General features: G+C 49.1%; 2 protein-coding genes across 8 annotated transcripts; one reads left to right on the forward strand and one right to left on the reverse strand.

The window, feature by feature from the left end:
- The first annotated feature begins 201 nt into the window (after nt 1-201).
- Nucleotides 202-9,079, forward strand: TMEM11 (transmembrane protein 11). Of its 2 annotated transcripts, none has more exons than XM_066561179.1 (2): nt 202-327; nt 8,266-9,079. In XM_066561179.1, exons 1-2 carry the CDS (start codon nt 263-265, stop codon nt 8,780-8,782), a joined length of 582 nt encoding a protein of 193 aa, XP_066417276.1. In that variant the 5' UTR covers nt 202-262; the 3' UTR covers nt 8,783-9,079. The 2 variants fall into 2 exon arrangements, with proteins under 2 accessions (XP_066417276.1, XP_066417277.1); XM_066561180.1 differs by lacking the exon at nt 202-327 and adding an exon at nt 6,294-7,024.
- Nucleotides 2,465-23,132, reverse strand: DHRS7B (dehydrogenase/reductase 7B). 6 transcript variants are annotated; one of them, XM_066561176.1, is made up of 8 exons: nt 23,094-23,118; nt 22,452-22,508; nt 18,451-18,626; nt 16,471-16,586; nt 15,627-15,837; nt 14,908-15,000; nt 13,501-13,653; nt 2,465-13,160 (listed from the first exon to the last, which is right to left on the reverse strand). In XM_066561176.1, exons 3-8 carry the CDS (start codon nt 18,599-18,601, stop codon nt 12,955-12,957), a joined length of 930 nt encoding a protein of 309 aa, XP_066417273.1. In that variant the 5' UTR covers nt 18,602-18,626; nt 22,452-22,508; nt 23,094-23,118; the 3' UTR covers nt 2,465-12,954. The 6 variants fall into 6 exon arrangements, 5 of the variants coding, with proteins under 5 accessions (XP_066417273.1, XP_066417271.1, XP_066417275.1 ...); XR_010784641.1 differs by lacking the exons at nt 22,452-22,508; nt 23,094-23,118 and having other exon boundaries at nt 2,465-5,879; nt 10,998-13,160; nt 18,451-18,640; XM_066561174.1 differs by lacking the exon at nt 22,452-22,508 and having other exon boundaries at nt 23,094-23,132.
- Nucleotides 23,133-24,270: the final 1,138 nt, after the last annotated feature.

Genomic DNA, 24,270 nt, shown 5'->3' on the forward strand with positions numbered 1-24,270 from the left:
GGGGCTGTGCCCGGGGGTCTCGCCGGGCTCTCACCGCGGTGCCCGCCTGGCCCCACCGCCCCCGTGCAGGGGACTACACGCCCCAGAGCCCCCCGCGGCCGTGCGGCGGCGCGAGGCACTGTGGGACTTGTAGTCCTTCCGCGGGCTCAGCCCCACCCCAAGCAGCGGCCGCCGCCGCCCCCACGCACTACATCTTCCGTCGGGCATCGCGGCGCGCCCGCGGGCCGCCGGCGGAGACATTTGCGAGGCGAGTGTCTCCAAGATGGCGGCGTGGGGAAGGAGGCGCGCGGGCCCCGGCAGCACCAACAGCGGCGGCGGCCGGGACAGGTGAGGGGCAGCCGGGCGGCGGCGAGGGGCGGCGGGGGTTGCGGGGCCGCACCGCCCGCGGCGGCCCCGCGACCTCGCGGCAAGGGCGGGGGCGCCGCGAGGGGAGCGTGGCCGGGCGGGGCGGGCGCGGGACGCGGCCGCGCTGAGGCGCGGAGGGGCCGGCGGCGCTCGGCGGAGCCGGGCCCGGGGAAGGTCAGCGCGGCCCGCGGCGCGTCCGGGGCAGCGCTGCCCGCGGCGGGATGCGGCGCTGCGGGCCGGGGAGAGGAGGGCCGGCCCCGGGAGGCTCCTTCCGTCCACGGCTATTTTTAAAGGCGGGGAGGGAGCGGCGAGTCCTCCAGGGTGACCTCCTTCTGCCGGGGCCGCGGCGGGCACGGAGCTCGGGACCGCGCTCCGGCCTCTGCCGGCGCGGAGGAGCGGCCGGCACAGGCTGGAAATACCCACGGAGCAGCGGTGGAAGTTTGGGAATCGCAACTTTAAAATGGGGAAAAGAGACGGAGGGATATGTCACGGAATCAGTTAGGCTCGAAAGACCTCGGAGGTCATCGAGTCCAACCTGGGAGCGATCCCCACCCCGTCACCCCGAGCAGAGCGCTCAGTGCCACCCAGTCCTTCCTTAAACACCTCCAGGGACGGTGACTCCACCACCTCCCAGGGCTGCCCATTCCAGTGTTTAATCATCCTTTCTGTGAAGAAATCCTTCCAAATGTCAGTCCTGAACCTCCCCTGGCACAGCTTAAGACAGTGTCTGGTCGAGCTACTTTAAAACCTGTGTGCACAGCCCTCCACCTGCTGAAAATGTCTGGGTTTATCCCGCATTTCCTGACGTTGGCATTTTTCTGTTCTGCCCCAGGGCTGACTGATGTAACCGGCAGCTGCTGAAAGCTGCTGCAGTGTTCTCTGAGTTTTTCTTTGTCCTGCTGCCTCGCCTCGAAACTCTGATATCCCTCTTAATTAGAAACTTTGATATCCCCCTTCATTTGTCTCGTGGCTTTTGCTTGACTTTGTTCCCTTGCTGTGATCCAGCAGCGTTTGCTTTGATGCTGTTGAATCCACCCGGCCAAGGAGAGCCACAAGTAGCCCTGAAAATTCTGGCGCTAATGTGAACTGCAGGAATGCTGCCTATGTTCAGGGAATTCAAAAGTAATTGAACTGGAAGGGCCAATGGAATTCCTGCATCAGCGTGGTTTAAATAAACAGCTAAGAATACCACAGTGGTAAAACTGTCTGCACCCAGGGCTGGCACTGCCCCAGCATGGGAGGTGTGGCGTTTTCATGTGGCAGACGTGTCCTCCCAGCAGAAGGGAAGAAACAGAATATGGAAAAGAACACTTAATAACTTCAATTATTCTTCCAGGGTGAAAATTGACACAGACTTAAAAGTGAGTTGTTACTGTGTAACTTCATCTGTAACCTGTACAATATTCTAATTGTTGTTTGAGGTGATCTTTTTTTCAAAGCTGTGATTGCTCTTGATCTTATGATCAAAAATACTCCTAAACACGAGTCACTCCATGAACCTGCTGCATTTATTATTTTTCCTTTGCCAGTGAGAAGGGTATGGAAGAGAACAGAGCAGCACATCCTCCCCTGAGCAGCATTTCAGAATCTCCATCAAAAGCTGGTGGTTCTTTAGGTGTCACCCTGGACAAACGTGGCAGGAGGAGAATTCCACGAGGTGTTGGGTGATGTCAGCAAGGTGCTGCTCCTTCCTGGCAGCTGCAGAGCAGGAGCTGTGGATGACTGGGCCTCTGCCTGTGCCTCAGTGGCTGATCCCAAACCACCCCTGCCTGTCTTGCCAGGCTGCTGCAGCACCGGTTGAGCAAAGGCAGCGCTGACAGACCTGATGTCATCACATGATGACATGTGCTTTTTATAGGCTGAATACAGTTTTCTTACTCTGGGCAGGATTCTTGTCCAAAGACACGTTCCTTTGAACTGAATGTGCTGATCCAGTTCTCCTGGTAGCTGAGCTGTTTCAAGGAGGGTTTGTAGTTGTCAGCCAGCCGCTCTAAAAGGCATCTGTGTGTCGGAGGTGGTGTGAGGAGACTCAGTACTGAATCAAATCCTGTCTGCTACGAGAATACAGCAGCTTTCATTTAAAATTATTTTTAAAAAAATAGACCAGCGTATCTCTGGAGACTGAGTCCCTTCATAAGTGACTTTATTGATACTGAGAAAGCTATAATTGGTTAAAAAGTACTTTCCTTGCTAGGAGTGAATGTAAGGACATTAATTTCAAAGGATGTTGACTGTGAACTCCAGCTGGCTCTAGTGGTGAAATAATAATGTTAAACAAAATAACCAAAAACACTGAAGAGAACCAATTAAATATTTGTTTTTCTTCATTCTGGATAGACTCTTTAATGGAGCCTGTCTAAAGGGAATTGTTAATCTGTAGACCAAAACAACTTTTTCATACAGAACAGACACAGGATTGTGTGGGGTGTTTCTGTACAAAAGGCAGCCTGGTGCCCGCCAGAGCAGTGGACAGCATGTCGTTTGTTCCCCTGGGAGATGTTCTGACAAACTCTGGAAAGAGCAGCTTCCATGTCATCAGCACTGCCTGCACTGGTGCCCTCACAGAGCTCCCCTTTCGCTGCCTGCACTGCTCAGATTTCTGTGCTCTGCTTGCAGCAATGATTGACCTATTTCCATCAGCCTGGCTAATCATTAGTTGACTTAAAATTGACACCTCCTTGTTGTCTGGGGCTGGATTTGTTGTAATGGTCTGGTGATGTTTTCCTTAGAGTTCAGGTAATGTTGTCCCTCCCTAAGGCTGCTTGAAGAGCTTCCCAATGTTCTCCTGTCCTTTTTCCTATTTGAATTAAAGGTGCATCTTTTGAATTCAGGTCTTGCTTTATTGCCCTGCATTTCCTGTTCTTCCTCTGCTTGAGTGCCCTTCTTAAAGCCCCAGGCCTGACAGCCCTGGCTGAGGGCTTGAGCCTGGTGGATTGTGGGGACCTTCAGCAGAGGAACAATTCTCCAGGTGTTTAGGGTGGGATGTGTTTGTGCTTTCTGTGCACCATATCCTGAGTAGAAACATCCACTGGGGAATATGACTGGGAGGTGGAATATTTCCACTGAGAATTAAAGCCAGGCCACAGCTCATTTCTTAATCTTGGAATTAAATTAAATTTCAGGAAGAATTTATGTTGGAGGGAGGGAAGTTTAGTGTTTGGATTTGTCAAGCCTTGACTCTGTTGACTTCCTCCAGCTTGCCTGAGATGCCAGCAATGCTCCCAGACATGCTCTGGCCATCTCTAATGTCCTTTTTCTGAGATCTTGGAGAGCCAGCACAAAACCCCTCTTGCACTGCTGAGCTGGGCTGTGTGTGCTGCTTGTGACCAAGTGTTATCACACTGCTGCAAGCTTCTTCTTTCTAATTTTTTTAACTACTTATCAAACTGGTCTCCATTTTCAGTTAATCTGATTGTTTGGTGCTCTGAGCAAAACTCTTGGCCAGGAGAGAAAACTTTACCAAAACTTGACCTGCGTGTTATGGGAGGGGCTCAAAAGAACTTTTATTTTTGTCCAGAACTGTACTTGTGCAGCTTAAGATTATTTCCAAGTGTGATTTTGAGCATTTGCAGAACTGAGATAGTTGGATAACTTGAAACCCTCACCAAAAGTCTGTCTGGCAGGTGCCATTTGGCTGAAGGCAGCAAACTCAGGAGGCTCAGTCCTTCTCCAGACTGCAGGTGGGCAGTGGTAGGAGGATGCTGAGGGTTCTCCCAGGATGTTTTCCCCTGCCTTGTTCCCATTGCTCTGTTCCTTTGTTTCTGCTTTTGCCACTTGGCACCTGGCAAAGCATGGAGTGACATTGTGCCTCCTCTTTGGAATGTTTCTTATTTCTTCATCCATAGAGACTATCCAACTGAAATTTCCATTTACCAGGCAGGCTGCTGTTTCCAGGAGCCTGCTTCCAAGGTGGAGGCAGAGAAATGGAGCCGCTCTGAGGACTGGAACTTCAGAAGAAATTGTTCCCTGTGATGGTGGTGAGGCCCTGGCACAGATTCCCAGAGAAGCTGTGGCTGCTCCTGGATCCCTGGAAGTGCCCAAAGCCAGGTTGGGCAGGATTTGAAGCAATTTGGGACAGTGGAAGGTGTCCCTGCCATGGCAGGGAGTGGAACTGGGTGGGCTTTGAGGTCCCTTGCAACCCAAACCATTTCAGGATTTGATGAACTGCTGGAGCTGCTATTGTTCACCCTCTCCTGGTGCTCTCCCATATTCCCATGTTAGGAAGACAATCCAAATGTAATTTGAAGCTTGCTCTATAGCTAGCAGACACTTCTGCCCCTCCTGCTGCTGCAGCTCTGTTAACAATGGATTCCTTATTTTTAACTTGGGCAATACCAAAATTTGACATTGTTGAGTTTTAAGTGATTTACATCTTGCTGTGCTGAATAGCTGAGAGTTCTGTCACATCCTCCCATCCAGGCATTCATTCAGCACCAGGAATGAGACACTAAAAGTTCTCAGATATAGAATGCCTGAAGCTGCAGTAGAACAAATATTTGGATATAAGGCCTAGAACTATTCCTACAGAAGAGCTCTACAACTTTTTAACTGTGCCCTCTTCTTTGGGGTGGGGAGACAGGTCCTGGAAAATCACTTGATTGAATAATATTAACAACTGCTTTTAGGCTCCAGTCTGGTAAACAGCCCATCAGGCTTCTGAACACCTGGCAGCATTTTATGTCTTCTGGCATTAGGTGCTCTCTGGTTATTTACTATTCTTTCAAGTAAAATGGAGTTTATATCAAATCCCCACACTTGATAAGTGGTGGATGCCAGCTCTGAGTTGCTTGCAGAGCTCTGCAGTTGTGTTTGTCATGGCCAGGGTGGGTGACAAGCTCCAAAAGGCAAACTCCAGAGCCTCCAGTGCTTGAGCAGATGCAGTTGCTTTGACTGGATTTGTTGGTGTGCAGCTGCTGTGCTCAGTGGAAAGGCTGTGTCAGGAGAGTTGTGTCTGTGAAGTCCTCAGCTGAAACCTCCTCAAGCCCACATATCTGAGTCTCTTTCTGTATCATCTGAAATCCAAACAGTTTGCAGCTTTCCATGCTCCAGGGGCAGCCAGTTCTTGTGTGGAAATAATACATGATACCCCACTTCCCTGTGCAGAAATTGAGACTTGCTGCCTGCTTTGCTGACTCTTCACATGTCCTATTTAAGCAGATACCTTTTTTGGATTGGCTGTTTTGCCATTTGCAGCTTCAGCACTATGATAGAGATTTATTCTGATTTTAGAGGACTCATTTGCAAAAGCAGCACAGTTGGGGGGGGAGACTCTTTCAGGGATGGAGCCTTTGTGCCGTTCAGTTCCCAATAAATTTTTATTTTTCCCAGCAGAACATACTTGAAATTCTGCTTGTTTTGGCATTGGAGGCCAAGAAAACAAAGCATGTGCTTTTCTCAACTGTATTGTTATAAAGCCCCAGAGCCTGGCAAGCCAGAAAATTCCAGAGGAGATGGGCAGTGCTGCCTCTGGCCAGGCTGTGGGATTCCTGCTGACAGGTGGCTGTTTGTGGTGTGGCTCTGCTTGTGCAGTGATGCTGAAAGGAAAAAAGGCTGTTCAGAGGGAAGAACAGGCAAGACTGAGCAAGGAGAAACGAGGCTGAGGGTTAGTGCCACCTGTCCTGGTGCTGGGCCTGGAGAAATCCCATGTAGGTACTGAATGCTAGAGTTAGAAGCTCAGTTCCCATGGCTCTTGCAGAGGCAGGGAAGGAATGGCCTCACTTCATCCCTGTTTTCCCAGTGGTGACAGGGAGATGTGGAATGACAACTGTGCTGTGCCCAAGCCTCTGGGAAGTTCTCTCTTGAATTTGGATTCTCCTTCTCTATTTTGCCCACCCATCTGCATGTTCCTAGGTATTACAAAACACTGAAAGTGCTCCTTGTTGGGAATATTAATTTTGTCTGGAAAGTTGGATTAGCTCTGGGTTGGCTTCCAGCTTGAAAATGCCTTTCAGCAATAGCTTTTCCATGAAGTCATTATGCCCCAGCAAGTGGTTTCACAAAGTCATGGGTGGTGGTGTGCAGTTACCTTAAGCCTCTCTATGTCTTTTGCAATGAAACTGGACTTTTGATTTGGAAGAAGCTGCACTTGGAGCAGCTGTTATCAGGGAAAAGAATCCTTGGCAGAAACCATGACCAGCTGTGTCCTTGGTGTCAGTGTAACACCTGCTTAACTGGTTTCTTGTTAGAAAATCCTTATATAGAGCCTGTTCTTAAATTTTTTTTCTCTAAATACCACTCAGTTCACTGCAGAACATCAGAGCCCACCACATCCTGTGCTGAAAGGGTTAATGGTAATTTTCCCAACAATATCTAACAACTCATTGCCCTAAAGAAGCCCCCAGCATGCACAGAATTAAGCTGGACTTTTATTTTTCTTTCTACCCATGAACAGGCCAAGGGGGAAATGCGCTGCAAGAACTCAATAACTACATTGTAAGTTGAGTTTTCCTTGTAGGTTATATAAATTCCAGCTGGACTTTTAATGAAACTGCTTATGACTCTGCTTTGGGAGAGGGTGGTGCCTCTCAGGTCCTGCTGGTTGATATCCATGTCTGCAACAGCCATGTCTGCAACAGCTTGTAATTTAACAATATTCTTGATTACAGCTGGCCACTGCTCAATCCCCTTTGCAGCCTGAGTGGAGCTGCACATTAAGGATAATGTTTGGCAACAGCAGCTTGTGAGTGTGTATTTTTCTCCCTTTTTTTCCAGTGCATGCACATAAGTACCACTGCACTAATGGAGCAAAAAGTGCTCATTCTGTTCTCCACATCAGCAGTGTGTTCCTCCTGATATCACGGGGGTCTGAATGCTGTTGGGATGAGGCTGTTTTGTCTGCTGTGATTAGGTCAGATGTGTGATTTGTTCTCCTTCTGCTAAAGGAATCTGTTAGATATTTTTATCTTTGCTAGGCCATGTGCTCAGTTTTGCTCTGGTTAAGCACAAGTATGCCAGAAATATTCATTTCTGCATAGAAGAGAGGATTTTGCCTGGTTCTGATGGACAGGTTTTTACCCTTTCTCAGAGCAGGTGAAGAGTCATAATCCTATTTCTTAGCAGTCTGTACATGAATGTAGCTGCAGATATAAGGTGATGTGGTGAAGGGGGTGGAGGGAAGGTGGAAATTGATGTGACATTAAGTAGCTGAAAGCTGCTGCTCCAATACAAGTTCCCTGAATCCCCTGAGTAGGAAATGTGCTCCCAGGTGAAGTGAGCAGCTCTTTCTTCACTGTTTGAGCAGTGCCTGGGCTAAAAACTTGTTCATGTCTTGCTTTGCTGCATCCCACTTCAGGAGAGAGAGGGAAGCGTTCTGCCACAAACTGAATGCTCTGCTGCCTTCTTCACCTTCCCTTTCAGCAGCGTTCCTTGGCCATCCTTGTTGGATCTACCATGGATTTACTAGGCTGCGTTCATATGGAGGACTAAATAGCAAGCTGCATCAGGAAGCAAGTGTATTCATCTGGAGATGTTTCCTCTCTCCAAACCTCCCAGAGCAGCTTGTCCTCCTGATCAGTGAGCTGCTTGTGTTGGTGTCTGTGAAAGCTCCTGAAGTCTGTGGGGTTTGTTCAGTGATGTGTCGTGGTCACTAAGGTGTTAGTGACACTTCTGCTTGGGTAACAGTGTGAGAAACCATTTCAGGACTGCTACAAGACCCTATTTCTCAAATTGTTCTAGGTCCTCCAAGTTAGGAAAAGGTAAGAAAAATACATTGCCTTCTTTCAGGATGAATTATTGTACAGCAGGAGTAATCAGCTGATGTGGAATGAAGCTTGAGTTGAGAAGCTGCTGGGTTGTGAAACAGGCAGTGACCTTGAGGGGCTGCCCTCACTTGGGGCGCTTCTATCCTGCTCTCCCATCCGGGTGGGTGAACAGCCTTGTCCTTCAGCCCTGTAGTTTTAATTCTTCATTTCCCCTCACCAGGGTGACCTTGTCCTCCACGGACTGTTACATTGTGCACGAGATCTACAACGGGGAGAACGCTCAGGACCAGTTTGAGTACGAGCTGGAGCAGGCGCTGGAGGCGCAGTACAAGTACATCGTGATCGAGCCCACGCGCATCGGGGACGAGACGGCGCGCTGGATCACCGTGGGGAACTGCCTGCACAAAACGGCTGTGCTGGCAGGCACCACCTGCCTCTTCACCCCCCTGGCACTGCCCGTAGATTATTCTCACTACATCTCCCTGCCTGCTGGAGTGCTGAGCGTGGCTTGCTGCACCCTGTACGGGATCTCGTGGCAGTTTGATCCCTGCTGCAAGTACCAGGTGGAGTACGATGCCTATAAACTTTCGCGCCTGCCCCTGCATACGCTCACCTCGTCCACTCCCGTGGTGCTGGTGAGGAAGGACGACCTGCACAGAAAGAGACTGCACAACACGATAGCACTCGCTGCCCTGGTGTACTGTGTAAAGAAGATCTATGAACTCTATGCTGTATGACTTCAGCAGGGAAGAGAGAAACCCACAAAGACAAGTGTATTAAGACTCCCACAGTAACATTTTGTTTTTCCTCTTTGAGAAGCGGTGGAGACTGGGAAGGATTTGGTTTGATAGAGCTGTTATTTTTCAAATAACATATCACTGGTGCACCAAGGTTTTTCAGCTCTTCGTTACACTTGAGATGTGGATGTGTGGTGACTTGAGATCCGTATGTTAGGCCAGGGGAGTCCAATCCAGCAGCAGAATGTCAGTGAAAGAAAGCAATAGAAAGAAGGGGTGTGAGAGCTGCTTTCTTTTTTTTTTTTCTTTTTTTTTCTTTTTTTTTTTTTTTTTGGGAAACATTTAAGTATATTGTTTAATTGTATTACACAGAACCAGCCAGAAGTTATCATTGACCATTAAAGGATGAGAATTTCAAATGCTCTCGCTCTCTTGTCACTGTTATCAAAGTGATGTCACTTGAAGTGTCCAGGTACAAGCACATTCTGCTCAGTTCTTGTACAAGTTCTTCCTAAGGTGGATACATCTCTGAAATGCCTTGGGGGCTGCCAAGATGGGAGCCCACCTGTCCTACCTTTGTGCTGTGCCCTGACCACACAATTCCACTGCTTTTGCCTGGAACACAGGAGCTGTTTGCTCCTGCTGCATGGCATCCACATGAGTGCACCTTGTAACTGTTACCTGAAATTTTAGAATTCAGTCCTGTGCATTATTCCATTTTTTAGCTCTAAACTCAAAATCTTGTTCTTAAAGTGGGAAGCATTTACTCTTCTGTGACATCTGCCAGTTATTTTTAAAAGATAGGGGCTTGCTGTCTGTAATCTCCTCCCACCACATGGGGAATAGGTGTGGCTGGCGTTGGCAGGGCCAGCTTGGCACAGCTCCAGGTGTTACATTTGAAATAGGAGAGCAAAGGCCTGCAGTGAGAGCTGCCCGTGCACTGTGTGCTCCCTGCTCCAGTGGGAGCTGCAGCCTGACCTTCACAAACACCGACCTTGACAGGGGTCAGGCCCCAAATTCTGCCTTTCTGTCTTTATCTCTCCAAGCTGCCACAGCAGGCACCAAGGTCTCCCTGTCCTCATGTCCATGGGCTGTTCTGAGCACGGTTCTGACCTGTGCTGCTCTGCTGGGGCAGTTTTTCTGTGAGCAGGACACACAGCCCGTTGTGTGTGTGCTGGGCAGACTGGGATTGCTGGGTGTCCCAGCCCTGAGCACCAGCACAGGCAGCTGTACCTGAGGGGGCTGGAGGAGCTCCAGTGGCACTGAGACATTTCTGGGTGGCAGCAGCCCTTTGTACAGTGCTGAGCTCTCTCCCTCCAAGGTTAAAAGAAGCTGGGATCCAGAGCATCTATTTATAGCAACAATGTACAGTTGTCTTGGCAGAGAGGAGGCAAAGAAATGCAACTACTTCATCTCTCAGTGGTCAGGCCAGGCTGGGCAGGCTGCCCTCCCACCCTGACGTGTTTCCAGAGTCCTGCTGGATGGATTTGAAGCCAGTGGCACATCTGCCACAGCTACTGCTGCCTATTGCTACAGAAGGCCCTGAAATACCTTTGTGCTGGCCACACCGAAGGTGTTCCTGATCTTTTTTTCCTCAATGCAGAATTCTCAGAGCTGTTAGTTCCTTTCCTGCACCAAACCTCTGGGGTCCTGGTGCTTTTTTGTGTTAAGCTTCCCCTGGTCTGGAATGATCACTATGGCAGGTTCCCTAAATGCATGGCTGGCATCAGAGACTTGAGTTAAAAATTAGCAAGTTTCCTGGGGTCTCTTATTGTAGGAGGAAAGGTGAAAAGTCAGCTTAGCTGTCACAACGGGTAGGTCTGATTGAAAAACACAGCTGTTACTCCATTCTGAGGTGGAGGGGCAGGGGAGTTTGTTTTCCAAGGAATCTCAGTGATAACGTAGCTAAAATGCTTTTTAACATCCTGGTTGTTAGTCAGTCAGGGCTGTAACTGTGCAAGGTGACCTGGGAGAATGAGAGGGGTCTTGAGAGGCATTTTTGTACATGGTGAAAGGGTAAAACAACTTCCAGAAATTCCCATCCATGTGGAGTGATGCTGTATCTGCAGTCCCCAGTGCCAGTAGCTCAATGGAATCATCAGTGGCTGGGGACAAACCTCCCTTCAGAAGCCCCCACACTTTGCTGTCCCCCCTGCCCATTGTGGACCTGCTCTGGAATGTGCAGCATTCCCCTCATCACAGAGAGGGAATTTACCTCCAAAGGGAATGGCTGCACTCTCAGCAACCTCTGCCTCGGAGCTGTAGCTCCCACAGGAACTCCAGGAACTCCCCACACATCATTTTCCCCTCAGGCCTGATGTGTTTCACCCTCAGTGCCCTGGATGGGAACACAGAAATGCAAAGCAGCCCCTTGGTCCTTCCTGGGTAGCCACGACCTGGAACACCAGAACATGGAGCAGCTGAACAAGCCTGGCAGGAGCACTGCATTTCACCAAGGAACTGAGGAGCTGAGCATGGGAAACACAAAAGGAAAAGCACAACTAACACCAACACTCCCCTTGTGGAGAGGCACAGAAGGTAATGCCTTGCTTTCCTCTCTTAACAGGAAAAAAGGTGTCTACACCTGAAAGCTTCACCTTGTCAGCCCAAGCCCAGGCCTTTCTGTGACACAGGGAAGGTGGCAGAGGATGGATGTCCTGACAGAGCAGCAGCATTGTCACCATTAAACACATCCTGGTTCTCAGAGGTCGTTTATAAATCTGTAGTGGTTAAGAAGAGGCTTTTGGAAGCAGAAGGTCCTGCTGAGCCTGCACACCCATATCAGAGTTTGTGTGACTAATCCTCTGTGTGGATTCACACTGTGTAAGCTAACAGGTCCATAAAGAGGGCTGGGATAAAGCATGTTGTTCTGCAGCTACTACTGGTACAATAGCACCTTGCAGGGATGTAAGGAAAAACAAAACCCTCCTGCTTTCCCTTCCTCTTATGTGCTGTGAGGAGCTGGAGTAGACCAAGGGATTCATTTCATAGCAATGTAATTTATTTGTCATCAGATGTGCACTCCCAGGCAGGACATGTGAGGCAGGACACCTGGAAAATGCTGGCAAGTGCATGGAGGGGCAGGAGAGGTCTGAACCTTGGTTCCTACTAGTAATTTCAATTTTAAGATTATTTCTGTCCTCTATCTGTGCAGCAATTCCTTTTTCCTAATGGTGCTGGTATCCCTCACATGAGGAGAAGGGCTGAGGAATGGAACACAGCACCCTTCAGGCTGTCAGGCTCCCTGAAGTGATACCTGAACAGGCAGGTATCATTCCCCACTGGATGTGATCCTAATTAGCATCTGTGATTGCTTTAAAGCAGATGAGAACAAAGGGTCTGTCTGCTACACTCTGCACTTTACACACATGGATTCTTCTCTAGTGCCAGAGAGTGCCTGGCATCCACAGGATCACACCTGCTCTGTGCTGCAGGTGGCCCAGGTGTGCTGCTGTCACCTGTGCAGTGTGTCCTGGCAGCAGCTGCCTTGCTGTGCTGTTCTACCTGTTCAGTGCTTCCCTGCATTCCTCGGGCTGGGATCCACAGAGCTGTCACTGCAGAATGAACTGTCCCAGTCCATCAGCAGGGCATGATTCAGACAGGTAAAATGATGCCAAATACACCCAAATTGTACATCAGTTACTTCTTTAAAAGTGGCACTGGACTGAGCCTAATTTATCAGCTGACTTGGCACGTTAACAGGAAGAGGCTGTGAAGTTTCCCACTGCAAGCAGCATGTCCTGGATCAGACTGGAAGGAGTGGGAATGAGACACTGATCACGAGAGCTCCCAGCTGAGGACTGTATTTCACAGGGGTGGGGACAGCCAAGGGCTGCTCGTGTGAAGGCAGAACAGGTGGGTTTTATTTGTAGCAGGCCAGTAAAGCTGAGCATGCCTGCAGTGAGGTGAGGAGTCTCCCAGCCAGGGCCTCCCCAGCTGCAGTGTTCCCCTGACCCCTCCCCTGCACCTCAGCTCTCCCCCATTGTCCAAGCACCTTCCTTCTCCAGCTGAGGTTTAGGTGCTGTCTTCCAGCAGTGTGGGGGAAACCACTTCCCAGTCTCCATGCAATGGTAAACAGCTTTTGGAGGAAGGGTTTTCCTGCAGGAGCACCTCCAGTGATGTCCCAGCCGACTGCAGGGGCTCAGCCTCTCCCTGCTCAGGGCAGCTGAGCTCTAAGAGCCTTTTGCTTTTCTCTCCTTTTTTGCTCTAGATGCCATTAAGGTGAAGAACAGCCTGGGGCAGAGGTTCCTCAGGTAGACAGCCAGGCAGGGGGTCAGGCCAGCCACAAGCACTTCCTTCTTCTTCTGTCCCACTGCATTGAGAACCACCTGAGCCACCTCGGCCGCCGTCTGTCCCTCAGCCGTGGTCTTGTCCATAACTGCCAAGGGAAAGCTGAGTGAGCACCAGCAGCAGCAGCAGCAGGTAAACCCCACTGAGCACCTTTCCTAGGAGTGCTCTAACTGCACATGGCTGCTTGCTCTGGCCCTCACTCCAGCTGGGTATGGGAGCACAGGCAGCTGTTGCTCATGGCTGGCCCTGAAGGCAATAGTTGTTGTCTGGAAAGGTTCAATTTTGGGGCTTGCTGTTCCTACCCTACATCCAGAGGTGGTTTTTGATCCTTCAGGGCTAACCTGTGGCCCCACCAGAGGCCATGTGTTGCAAACACACCTTATGATGACATGGAGATGCTTTGGAAAGGGCAGTGAGGGGTATCTCACCTCCATAGCGAGATCCATCCGCCGTGACAGCGTTGAGGGACAGGTTGGTCTGGATGTACCCAGGGCTCACAACTGTCACTTCAATGTCATACTGCTCCACCTCTGCTCGCAGACAGTCAAAGAAGGCCTGGGTAGCGTGCTTAGAGGCAGCATCTGGAAAACAGGACAAGGACTGTGCACCAAGGAGAGGAGCAGGCTGAAGGAATTTTCACTTTCTGAATGGGATTTTCACTACAATGCAGCCACTCCTCAGCAAGAGCTGCTCTCCAGCCTCTGCCTTTGTTTTTGTTTAGTGAATGGCAGCAACAGGTAGTAGGAGTCAGAGGCAATTTAGGAAGACAAAATGTAAACTCAAGTTCAAAACTGGCTGGGATCCTGAGCTTAATATCACAGCCCTGCCAGAGCACTCCAGAGTGAGCCCAAGCTGCCTCCCAGTCCTGATAAAGGAGACCCAAAGCCTCTGCCCTGCACGTGCTGAGCACCAGGGACTTGCAGAGCAGGCTCAGGGCTTGGCTGCACAAAGGAACAGCAGATGACACAGGCAGGCACAGCAGGGAAGCGTGGCCTAGGGCAGGATTTTCCCCCATGAAATGGCTGAGTGACTCCTTGTGCTTGGTCACTGCCTGTGGCTGCCCCCACCACACCAGCAGCACCAGAGCCAGCTCAGCAAGGGCTGAGGACCCTGCAGTGATCCAGGCAAGGGCTGAGCTCCTGCTGCCACATCCACAGGCTCTGGTCCCTGGGAGCTCCTCAGAACACACTTTCTGCAGCTGGACCCACATCACCTGCAAAACCCCATGGCTCAGACATTCCAGGCTCTCCCCCCCTCAGCATCATTCCTGACCCACTGCATGCCATCACCACTCTACTTCTGGTGTTCACTTTCAGTGATTTACAGATGTTTGTGTGTCTGCTCTCATCCTAGTTCATCCATCTTTTAAAAGGTTTTTTTCTCAGTAATCCCACCAATATTTCTTGTCATAACTGATTTACCTTGAAGAGTTTGCTGGATCAAGATTGTTTAGGCTTTTGTTCTGGCATTGTTTGTACTACAGCACTTCATAATTTATTAAAACCAAAAATTCCTGCTTTCTTAGAGGAGATAAGGCAGACAAATGACAAGGACAAAATACCATAAAATTATGGAATTATAATGACTCTCAAGATAGGACAATCAAGCTGTTTTCAAAACATATTCTCCATCCCTTAACAACTTTAGGACAGGGCTAAGATTTTGTATTTAAGAGTGCTGTCAGTGGTTTGCAACCCCTTTGAGGGTGATGCACAGCTCTGCCTTCCCTGCACACAGCCAATTCCATGGAGAGCTAAATGTGGAAGCAGGAGCCAAGTATTTATTCAGCCTGGTGCCCCAAATATGTCTTTCCCATCTTCTGTGGAGGTACTTACATGCAGATCTGAAAGGAATGCTTATTTTGCCTTGCACGCTGCTGATGGCCACAATGTGGCCTTGTCTCCTCTTGATCATGGAGGGGAGAAGTGCTAGCAAAGGACAGAAAAGACCCATTCAGACAACACTCCTGCCATTGCTGCTGTCAAGAATCAAAGCTTTCAGAGCACTCAGAGATGCTGAAGGGAATTACAAGATCCCTTTTCAGGGCAGGGGTTGGGACAGTGCTTGGGGTGCCTCTGACTGAAGCTGTGTCTGCCTGGGAGGGTCACCTGTGAGGAGATTCCTTGTGCCAGAGGCTGCACAAGGGCTGCTGTGGTGGCTCTGATCCCCCACACAGTGGGCAGCAGGATTTGCTTTTCTTGCCACCAGAACATCTTCCCATTTCCTGTAGCTGACACGCTCCAGGCTGATCTTTCTGTGTGACCAAAGCTTCCCAGGAAAGCTGCAGCTCCACTGGAACCCCCCACCACATTCTGTCAGGGCAGACAGGATAACCGGACCTCTTCCCAAGCCCCTGCCAGGCTGAAATCAGGAGATGGAACCAGGGATCATCTCCACTGGGGCATTTCCCACACAGTCGTGCCCTCAGGCCTGCCCAGAACCCCAAACCTCCCTTAGCCTGTGCTGTACCAGCCACAATGACATCACAAGCAAAGCTGTGCTCAGCTCTGGTGGTCTGCAGAGGCATCAGCCTAATCCTGTGGGTCACAGGTACCTTTGGTGAGGGCTACAGGTCCAAAGTAATTTGTTTCCATCACTTTTTTATCCACATGCAGCCCTGTGTCCACGATGGTGCCTCTGAAGCTGATGCCAGCGTTGTTGATCAGGATGTCCACGTGACCCAAGGCCTTGAGGATCTCCTCAGCTGCATTCACCACAGCCTTGGTGTCTGAGAGGTCAAACACCACGGTGTGAGGCTCGTGTGGCTGTGAAGAAACTCAAGTTAGCAAAATCCAGTTCAGTGCTGGGTGTGCCAGCTCTGGGATCCCCCAGCTCTGGAAGCACAGGAGCAGGGCCATGCAGACCCTGTTCCACGTGGGGAATTCATGGCAGAAGCAGGTTGTGCTCCTGTACCCTGTTCCTTATCCCTGAGCCTAGCAAAGGGACAAGGGGGATCTTCCTCAAGTACTAAAGTTTCCTGTTGTCTTATTAAAGAAAATGCATCTGAAAAAGGCAAAACCTAACCCATGTGTTTTCTGCAGGAGCCAGCAGTACCTTTCTTAGCCGCAGTCAGCAGGCATAGGCATAAAAAATAAAAACAGAAATGAAGTCACTTTTCTAGATTTGGTGTATGAGGTGCAGGTGTAAGGGGTCTGGACACTCTGCCCTCGTGTGCTTTCACTTCCATTTCTAGCCAAACTGGCTTCTTTTAGGGGTTTTTACAAGGAATGACATGCCAGCTCAGTGTACTCCTGTATCAGCATCCATCCCTAACCACAGAGCTGCATTTTTCCTATTGCTCAAGAGAACAGCCCACAGGCAATTCTGTAACTCCTGTGAGAGCCCAAGCAGAAATCCAGGCCAGGTGAGGCCAGGGCCTGTCCTGGTGCCACACTCACGTTCTTGCGGTGATTCTTGACAGCACAAAGCTCCTGCACCAGCCCCTTCAGCTTCTCACTGTCTCTGCCACACAGCACCAGCCTGGAGCCAGCTGCATGGAAAGCTTTGGCACATTCTGTGGAGAAGCAAGAAGAGAGAAAAGTGGGCATGTGAATATCAGCCAAAGGACAGATCCACATCAGCCCTGGGGATAGCTCAAAGTGCTGTTTGCTGCAGGGTCTTTATTGCAGGTGGCTTTATTGCTGCTGTGTGGTGGCCAGGCTGACTGACAGAGAGGTCACAGCCACTCCCACTCTCCTGGGACTGTGACAGACACATGAGGCAGCTGCTGTGCTCACAACATTCAGTGCTGGTCAGACACTCACTGTGCTCTTCACACATCCTCCCCCTCAGCTGGTCACATTTACCTCTTTGTTTTTGACCACAGTTACCCTGTGTGTGTCATCTACCACAGGTCTTAGGAGTTTCAGTTTTAATGAACACCTCCAGAGGTTCTGGGAGCCTGGGCTTTAATGCCTTCATCAAGGTGATTCTCTTCATGGGGAAAAGCCTGGAGAAGGGATGCCAGGCCATTGTCCTCCTAATTGCATGTTCCTGTCCCCTCTGGGAGCCAGAGGGACAAACTGCTTGTTTGCACAAGGGGTGACAGTGGATGGCAGTGAACACACAGTAATTAGAGGTGGTCTGGTGTATTAATAACTAGGAGTAAGGGGAGTTGTAGAAGATCTTGCAAATGAGTCAAAAAGGGAGGAAACTTTACAGTACAGTGGTGGAAGTCTCTACACCCCACAGCACAGACAGCTCCAGCTGGAAGGTCTCTCCTGGAATGCTAATTTCCTCTCTTCTTGATGAGAAGTACAAGATCCTTTACCACTCCCACTCTTTGGTTGAGGCAGGCAGAGAGAACCAGTTCATCTCCTTTGGCCAGTTCCTGAACACCCCTGTCCTTAGGGACAAACTCACATGCAAAGGCAGCATCAATTAAAGCTCTATTTGTTCTAGAAATGTACTCATCCTAATGAGAGGCCTTGATAGCAGAGAGCACCTTGTCTTCTCTTCAAGCAGCTTTTAAAGCAATTATAGAAAGCAGAATTAGAGAATGTAGCCACTGAAGCAAAACATAAGTTTCATTTGGAAAAAAATACTCCCTGGTGTTAATAATGCCAAGAGTTTGACTTTAGAGTGGATGGATTTGTACCATGACAGGTACCTTAACTTGAGTGTGAGGGACAAAGAAAAGGAGTGGAAAGTTTTGCAGAGCAGCTGGAATTAAGTGAAGGCAGAACACAATTTCTGGGAGGTTTTAAAGAAATAATTTGGCTTCCTGGCTTTTTCAGGATTTAGGGAAAAGACCCCTGACAGCACAAGAACAGCATCTAATTCCTTGTTTGATGAGCTCCAGTTTATACAAGGTGATTTAATTTTTTTGTACCAAATGTTGAGACTTCCTTGCATATACATCTACAAGAAGAATCAATCAAAATTACTGTCTGAAAGGAAGAATGATCATGCACTTTTTTGACTTCAGGGACAATATGTAATGATATGGAAGAATCAATCATTTAATTTACACAAATTAAATCGAAAAATAAACCCCAGAAGAAGGTAGTTTATGCCATGGCAGCCTTACTGGGAGCTGTAGTTGGTTCAGAGCTGGAAAAAGCCATTTCAGTCCTGCTTGCCCACCCAGGTGGGGCAGCAAGAGCTGGAGCTTCATGCACAGCACAGCAGTGACCTGAGAGCTGTGCCCAGGCTGCTCTGCTCATTTCCCTGGCATCTCCCAGGTGCTTATTGGAACAGGAATGGTCTCTACCAGGCTGGCAGGTGCTGGCAGAGCTGACTGAAACCAAGTGCTTATGACTCAGGTGGGAGCTGCGTGTCTCAAACTCAGATCAGCAGGAGCTTTCAGCTCATTCCTGCTTTGCTCCTGCCACAGCCCCCTGCCCGTGCTGCCCTTGGTGGGCTGTGTGTGTCCATACCTTTCCCCAGGCCAGAGGTGGCCCCTGTGATCACCACCACAGCCTCCTGCAGGTAGGTTCGCATCCGCACCCACTGCAGCAGCCGGAACAGCGCGAAGATGCCCAGGCTGCCGAAGAGCAGCGGGATGATGACAGTGCTGGTGAAATCCATCAGCTTCCCTTTCTCAGCTGTCTTCCTAGAGCCACAGGGTGAGAGGAAAGAGATCATTTCACCATGAGGAAAATGAGCAAAGGCCTGAAAACTACTTTGAAATTATTCTTCTTAACCCTGCCTTAGACCACCAATAAACCACCAAGGTACCTCTGTGTCTTCAGCAGGTTTTCTCATCCCTTCATTCAGGTTTTGGAAAGTTCACATCAGTACCCAATTTTAAGCACTGAAACAGTAATGAAGTGAACATCCCAGCAGGACACTTGGCATTGCATCCTGTCAGCTGTCCCATCACAAACTTGGGTTCAGGGATGCTGTTCCCATGTTTTGCCCTAAATTCACCCTCTTGTGTGGAAGTTCCTCAGGGCTGGGATATTTCTCCACATTCTTCTGATTGTATAAAACTGTTCAGATTTCTCTAGAACAGCCAGTACCAGAGTATCTACAAGCCAGAGATCAGTTACTGTGTGTTATCCCAGATGGATATAAGCCAGTCTGTCTTTTGGAGGCTCCAGGTTTTCTCTCTGAGCCAGTAATTTGCTTAACACACTGAAATCTCATCCTGGGATTGGATTCTGATACCAAGGCATAGCCCTAATCTCCTTGCTAAGCCATTCCTTCAAGAGAGTTTATGTGACAGCTTACTAAGGGCCAAAGAGCAAGTGGGACTCCTGTGAAAAGGCCACTAATTTTCCCTCTGTATATCCCTGAGCTTTTATCAAAGCTTGGTGTAAGAGTACAGTTAATTACAACCCCTTCCTGAAATCTTCTGGGTCACACATGAAGTCACAATGAAACATCAGGGTATTTTCCCTTCCCTTCTTCTTTCTCATGCAGGCAGAGTTTGAACTCTTGCAGTCTGAACTGCAAGACAGGCCTTTACTGGGAAGATACTGGGAAATTCTGGGCACACAACTTGTGCTCCTTCAAACACAAGGAGAGCATGAGAAGCAGAAAACAAGAGGTAACTACAATGCTAAGGCAGAATTCAGTGTCACTGAGGGGATGGCAGAGGCTCTGCATGCCATGGAACAGAGCTAATGTGGAAAATGTCAGGCTCTTCCAGATACCCATCAGGGGCTTGGAGAGAATTCCTCAAATAGCTGCTCAGTGAACAGCTTGCTGAAATAGTAGTGAACTGAATAAAATAACTATTTCTGGGGTTACAGCTGGAACACAATAAAGTAACACATAAAGACAGCTCTAAATAAACCTGGCAAGGTCTAAAAACAAAACCACCAAGGTAGAACACAAATCTTCTTGGGGTCCTTTGGAGCTTCCCATTCCCAAAGTGACTCTTGTGTGTCTCAAGTCCTTCCTGGTGGGATGCAGTGGGGATCATGCAGGGAGACACCAGAGCAGCAGCTGCCCAGGCACAGGGAGCGTGCCCAGAGTGGGAAAGCAGAAACACCAAAGGAGGATTCAGCTCAGGCACTGCACAGCATCTTATTCCTGCACCCGAGTCTGGGAGTGCACACAGGGCGTGTTTGGCACTGGTTTGCAGCCAGGGACTGGGACAGTTCATTTGGCATAAGATAATGGATCTTCCCTGGAATAATTCCTGTGAAAGGGATGTTTTGACACAAGCCCACTGGATTTTCAGGCTGGATGAAAAGGTTCTCCTGACTGGTTCATGCTCAGCAGCTGCCTTCTCTATGATTCCCCTTTTTTTGCTCTCTCAAAGGTCTCTTGAGATTCACAGCACAAAGTGTGGGCAGGGACAGCAGGTGCTGTGCTGACATTGGGCTTACAGGACATTCTGGAATAAAAAAAAAAAATCCTCAGCCCACGTTCAGGCCCTTTCATTATTTCCCAAGTGGGAGCTGACAGCTGCACTGGCACTTCCTTCATGAGGCACTGGAAAAATCTGGCCCTGCTGTGGTTTCAGTGAAACGCAGGTGCAAAGGTAACTGAAGAGAGGGGCCTTTCCTGACACCTCTCCTGACTAAAGCACACTGAGATCTGACAAATATTTCTAATCTTTTATTGCATTTCTTTCCTTTTTCTCATGCTATACACAGGAACTGGGCAGATTGTCCATCTCTGCCTGAAGGCTGCAGCAAACCAAGAACCCAGGCAGGAGCAACAGCTGCTCTGGCAGCTCCCAGGCTGGAGCCTGAGCCAACAGGTAACAGCTCTGGGGAGGGGAAAGATGGGATGGGGAAGAGAGGGAGAGGAGCCAGAGAGACAAGGATTTGCCAATCAGAGATGTAAATCCCTCTATATATTTTAATTATATTTTTAATATATAATTTATATATCTTCATCTATATATTTATGTATATAATATATTTAATATATATTATATAATTTATATATTATATATTAATAATAGATTATTTATATAATATATAATTTAATCTATAATAATATATAAATATATTAATATATCAGTTATATTATATTATATTTATATTTATTTTTTTGGGGGCATGCAGATGCAGTGCCTTCTTCCAAGGTGCTCAAATGGCCACTTATAAAAAAACCCCAAAACAAAGAAAATCTCAGATCAGTCAGACTTGAGAGAGAGCACAACCCAGCTGAATAAATCATTTGGGACAGAAAAACTTCTGTAGCACTTCAGACCCACAGCAACAAGTTTTGCTTTGATTTCCTGACCTGCTTCTATCACAACCCCAACTTTAGGTGACACTGAAGCAGCCAAAGGCAGCCCAGAGCAGGAAATGCTGTGTCACATTGAAAATGGGGGTGAGGGTGGGGGACACCCCTCATCTGAGATGCATTCACCATCCCAGGCCTCCTGCTCCAAGGTCTGAGACCCCACCATCACCTCTATTCAGTAATTTGGGTATTCAGGCTGAAAAACCCCTCTGTTTTTAACAGGTAACGTTTATTACACCAGGGTTTCAGCCTGGGAGAAGCCTCTGCTCATTAACTGCAACCCAAGTCCTGCAATTCCCAATTCTCCATCCCAAAGGGCAGGATTGGGACATGCAGGTTACCAGAGAGCAGAAATAAGAACACTGATAATGTCAGCAAATACAGGTGACAGGAGACTTTCTTTGAAACTTTTTAAATCACATTTATCCACTTTAATTGGATAAATGTGATTTATTCCCATAGAATAAATTACAATCATCCAATTAAAAATAAACCCAGAACTTTCCCTTTAAAACAAAACTGGGTGTTCTCCTATAAAAGCCAGGACAGTGGTTTCTCAAAGAACAAGGATTAATGACCTTATTCATTAATAAGGTCAAGGGTGCAAAGATGAGAGCAGATCCTAAAGAACCAAACCCCTGGAAGCTTCCCCAAACAAGGGGGGAATAAAGCTGATTGTGCAGCTCCAGGCTCCCAGAATCACATTGTCCTTTAGGTGACAAGTGGCACCAGCTGGGAGGCTGCAACCCCAAACCCAACGGCTTGAGGGATAAAAGGAAGGGGGGAAAAAACTGGTTTTCCTAAGGAAAAAAGCACAGCCCCTGTGGGCTTGAGTGAGGGCTTTAGTCTGAAGAAAGCACAAGGTCCTACCTGAGAAAGGAAGGGGCTCACCAACAGTGGCTCTGAGCTGGAGCTGCCTCGGTGCTGCCTCAGGACAGCCCCGAGTTAAATGTGGAACTGGCAGCGATCCAAGCAAGTGTCCAATGCCAGCCCAGCCCGGGCTGCCTCTAAAAACAAACCCAGGGAACACAGCCCTGACCTTTCCAGGGCACGGGGAATTCAACCCCCACACCGAGAGTGAGCTCAAACGCTGAAAGCAGTAAAAACTGCTCAGGAGGAATGCAGCAACTGGGCAGAGCTCCTCATCCAAACAGGGAGCAGGAGGAGAGAACAGCCCAGCTGGAATTCCCAAAGAAAGCTGGAATTCCCAAAGCCAGCCAGGCATTACCTGAAGCATCAGCCTCTGCTGGATCTCTGCAGTCCTTCAGTGCATCCTGCCCGAGTTCTTCAACCCAAGGTGCAGCAAAAAGGGAAAAAAATTGTTTGCAGCACCCAGAAACCAGCCCGGACTTGAGGAATTACCTGGAATCCCACCTGGTCTAGTGGAAGGTGCTGGCAGGGGTGGAATGAGAGGGGATTTAAGGTTCTTTCAACCCGAGCCAGCCTAGGATTCTATGAAATCGTTTTCTCTTATCTTCCTGCCCCTTTTACTCGGGTACAAAGTGTAATTCCAAAGTGTAATTCCTCCCTCCCTCCCTCCCACACGGAATTCCTCCGTTGGTGTTCGGGACAGAAACAAAGGCGGCCTGATCAGAAAACTCAAACATTTGTTGTTCCAGACAAAGCCTTTTGCAGACATTTACCAAATCAAGAGCCACTTAAACTTCCGTGAGGCCATGACAGCCGGCTGTTCCTGATTTATCTGTAATTGGGTTTTTAATGTCGGTACCAGCGGTGAACTCTGTCCCGGAAAGCGCCTGGCGTCCCTGCGCGCTCCAGCGCCGCCTTCCCCCAAGCTCTCCCGCACTCCCCTGAGCCCCGCAGCCCCCCGGCCCCTGCCAGGTGTCCCCCCTGTCCCCTCTGTCCCCACCTGGCCGCCGCCGTCACCATGGCCACCGCCGGAAGTGGGCCCGGGTCGCTTCCGCCCGGACTCTTCTCCCCGTGACGCCAACCGGAAGTGGCTGTGGGAGAGTAGCTGCCCTCACATGTCCCTCCGCCTGCGCAGCCCGTCCGGAAGCGGCGATGCAATCAGAGGTTCCGCCCTCTCGGGGTTCCCGCCGGGTGGGTCTTGCCCTCAGTCCCAGAATCCCAAAATCCCGAAGCGGTCAGGCTGGAAGGGAGTGTGGGGCGTGGGTTCAGCCTCCCTGCTCAGGGCCGTCCCAGAGCACGGAACAGGGTTGCTCTGGAATATGGCCGGTGAGGGAGGGAGGCTCCACAGCCTCTCCCCTCAGAGCTCGGGCACTGTGACATCGGCACAGGACACCCCAGAATCCCACCCTGAGGGTGACATTGGCACAGGACACCCCAAAATCCCCTCCTGAGGGTGACACTGGCACAGGACACTCCCAAAATCCCACCCTGAGGGTGACATTGGCACAGGACAGGACTGTGCAAGGTGTGACTGTGAGGAACAGCAGTAAATTCCTGTAGGAGAAAATAGACATTTCTGCAGAGCCTTTTTCAAATCTGTGATGGGGAAAAACCCAAATTTCTCTGATTTTCCATGAGCTCTGTGCAGAAATGGAGCCTGGACGAGCAGCTGTAAATCCCCTGGCACTGATAAGGGCACAAACCTGGCCCCAGTGATCCCAAAAGCCCAAAGTCCAAATGTGTCAGGATTCTTGCCCTGAGGAAGGAAAGGCACAGGGCATTGCTCTTAGTGAAGGATTTTGTGAGGTTTTTATGATTCCATTTACAGAGGAATCAGAAATACTGAAATGTTTCCAAGGGTATTTAATCCCAGATGTCTTTCCCTGTGCACAGCAGAGAGATAAAGGACAGGGTTTTTGCAGCAGTTCTTTGAAAGGTGGTTTTATCATCCATTTTTATGGTAAATTTTTTCTGCTCATCTCTTCTAATAGGGAAAACACTGAAATTAATTCAAAGCTTCAATGCTGGTTCATGATTAGTAAGGGATCAATATTTCAGGGAAAAAAATGAGAAAATAATTCAAAATCTTCCTAAAAATTACTGTCTGAAAGGAAGGATGATAATGCACTTTTTTCACTTCAGGGACAATATGTAATGATATGGAAGAATCAATCATT

The sequence above is a fragment of the Molothrus aeneus genome, chromosome 16 (genome assembly GCF_037042795.1).
Source record: "Molothrus aeneus isolate 106 chromosome 16, BPBGC_Maene_1.0, whole genome shotgun sequence".
In the NCBI taxonomy this organism is placed as follows: Eukaryota; Metazoa; Chordata; class Aves; order Passeriformes; family Icteridae; genus Molothrus; species Molothrus aeneus.

Excerpts from the sequence above, each read along its gene's own strand:
- DHRS7B (XM_066561174.1), bottom strand. The coding sequence starts at position 23,113 with ATGGTGACGGCGGCGGCCAG. Across the intron at positions 13,654-14,907 it reads CATTCCTTTCAGATCTGCAT|ATGCTGCCTCTAAGCACGCT; the intron begins GTAAGTACCTCC and ends CCTGTTTTCCAG. Across the intron at positions 13,161-13,500 it reads GGATGGATCTCGCTATGGAG|TTATGGACAAGACCACGGCT; the intron begins GTGAGATACCCC and ends TTCCCTTGGCAG.
- TMEM11 (XM_066561179.1), top strand. The coding sequence starts at position 263 with ATGGCGGCGTGGGGAAGGAGGCGCGCGGGCCCCGGCAGCACCAACAGC. Across the intron at positions 328-8,265 it reads AGCGGCGGCGGCCGGGACAG|GGTGACCTTGTCCTCCACGG; the intron begins GTGAGGGGCAGC and ends TCCCCTCACCAG.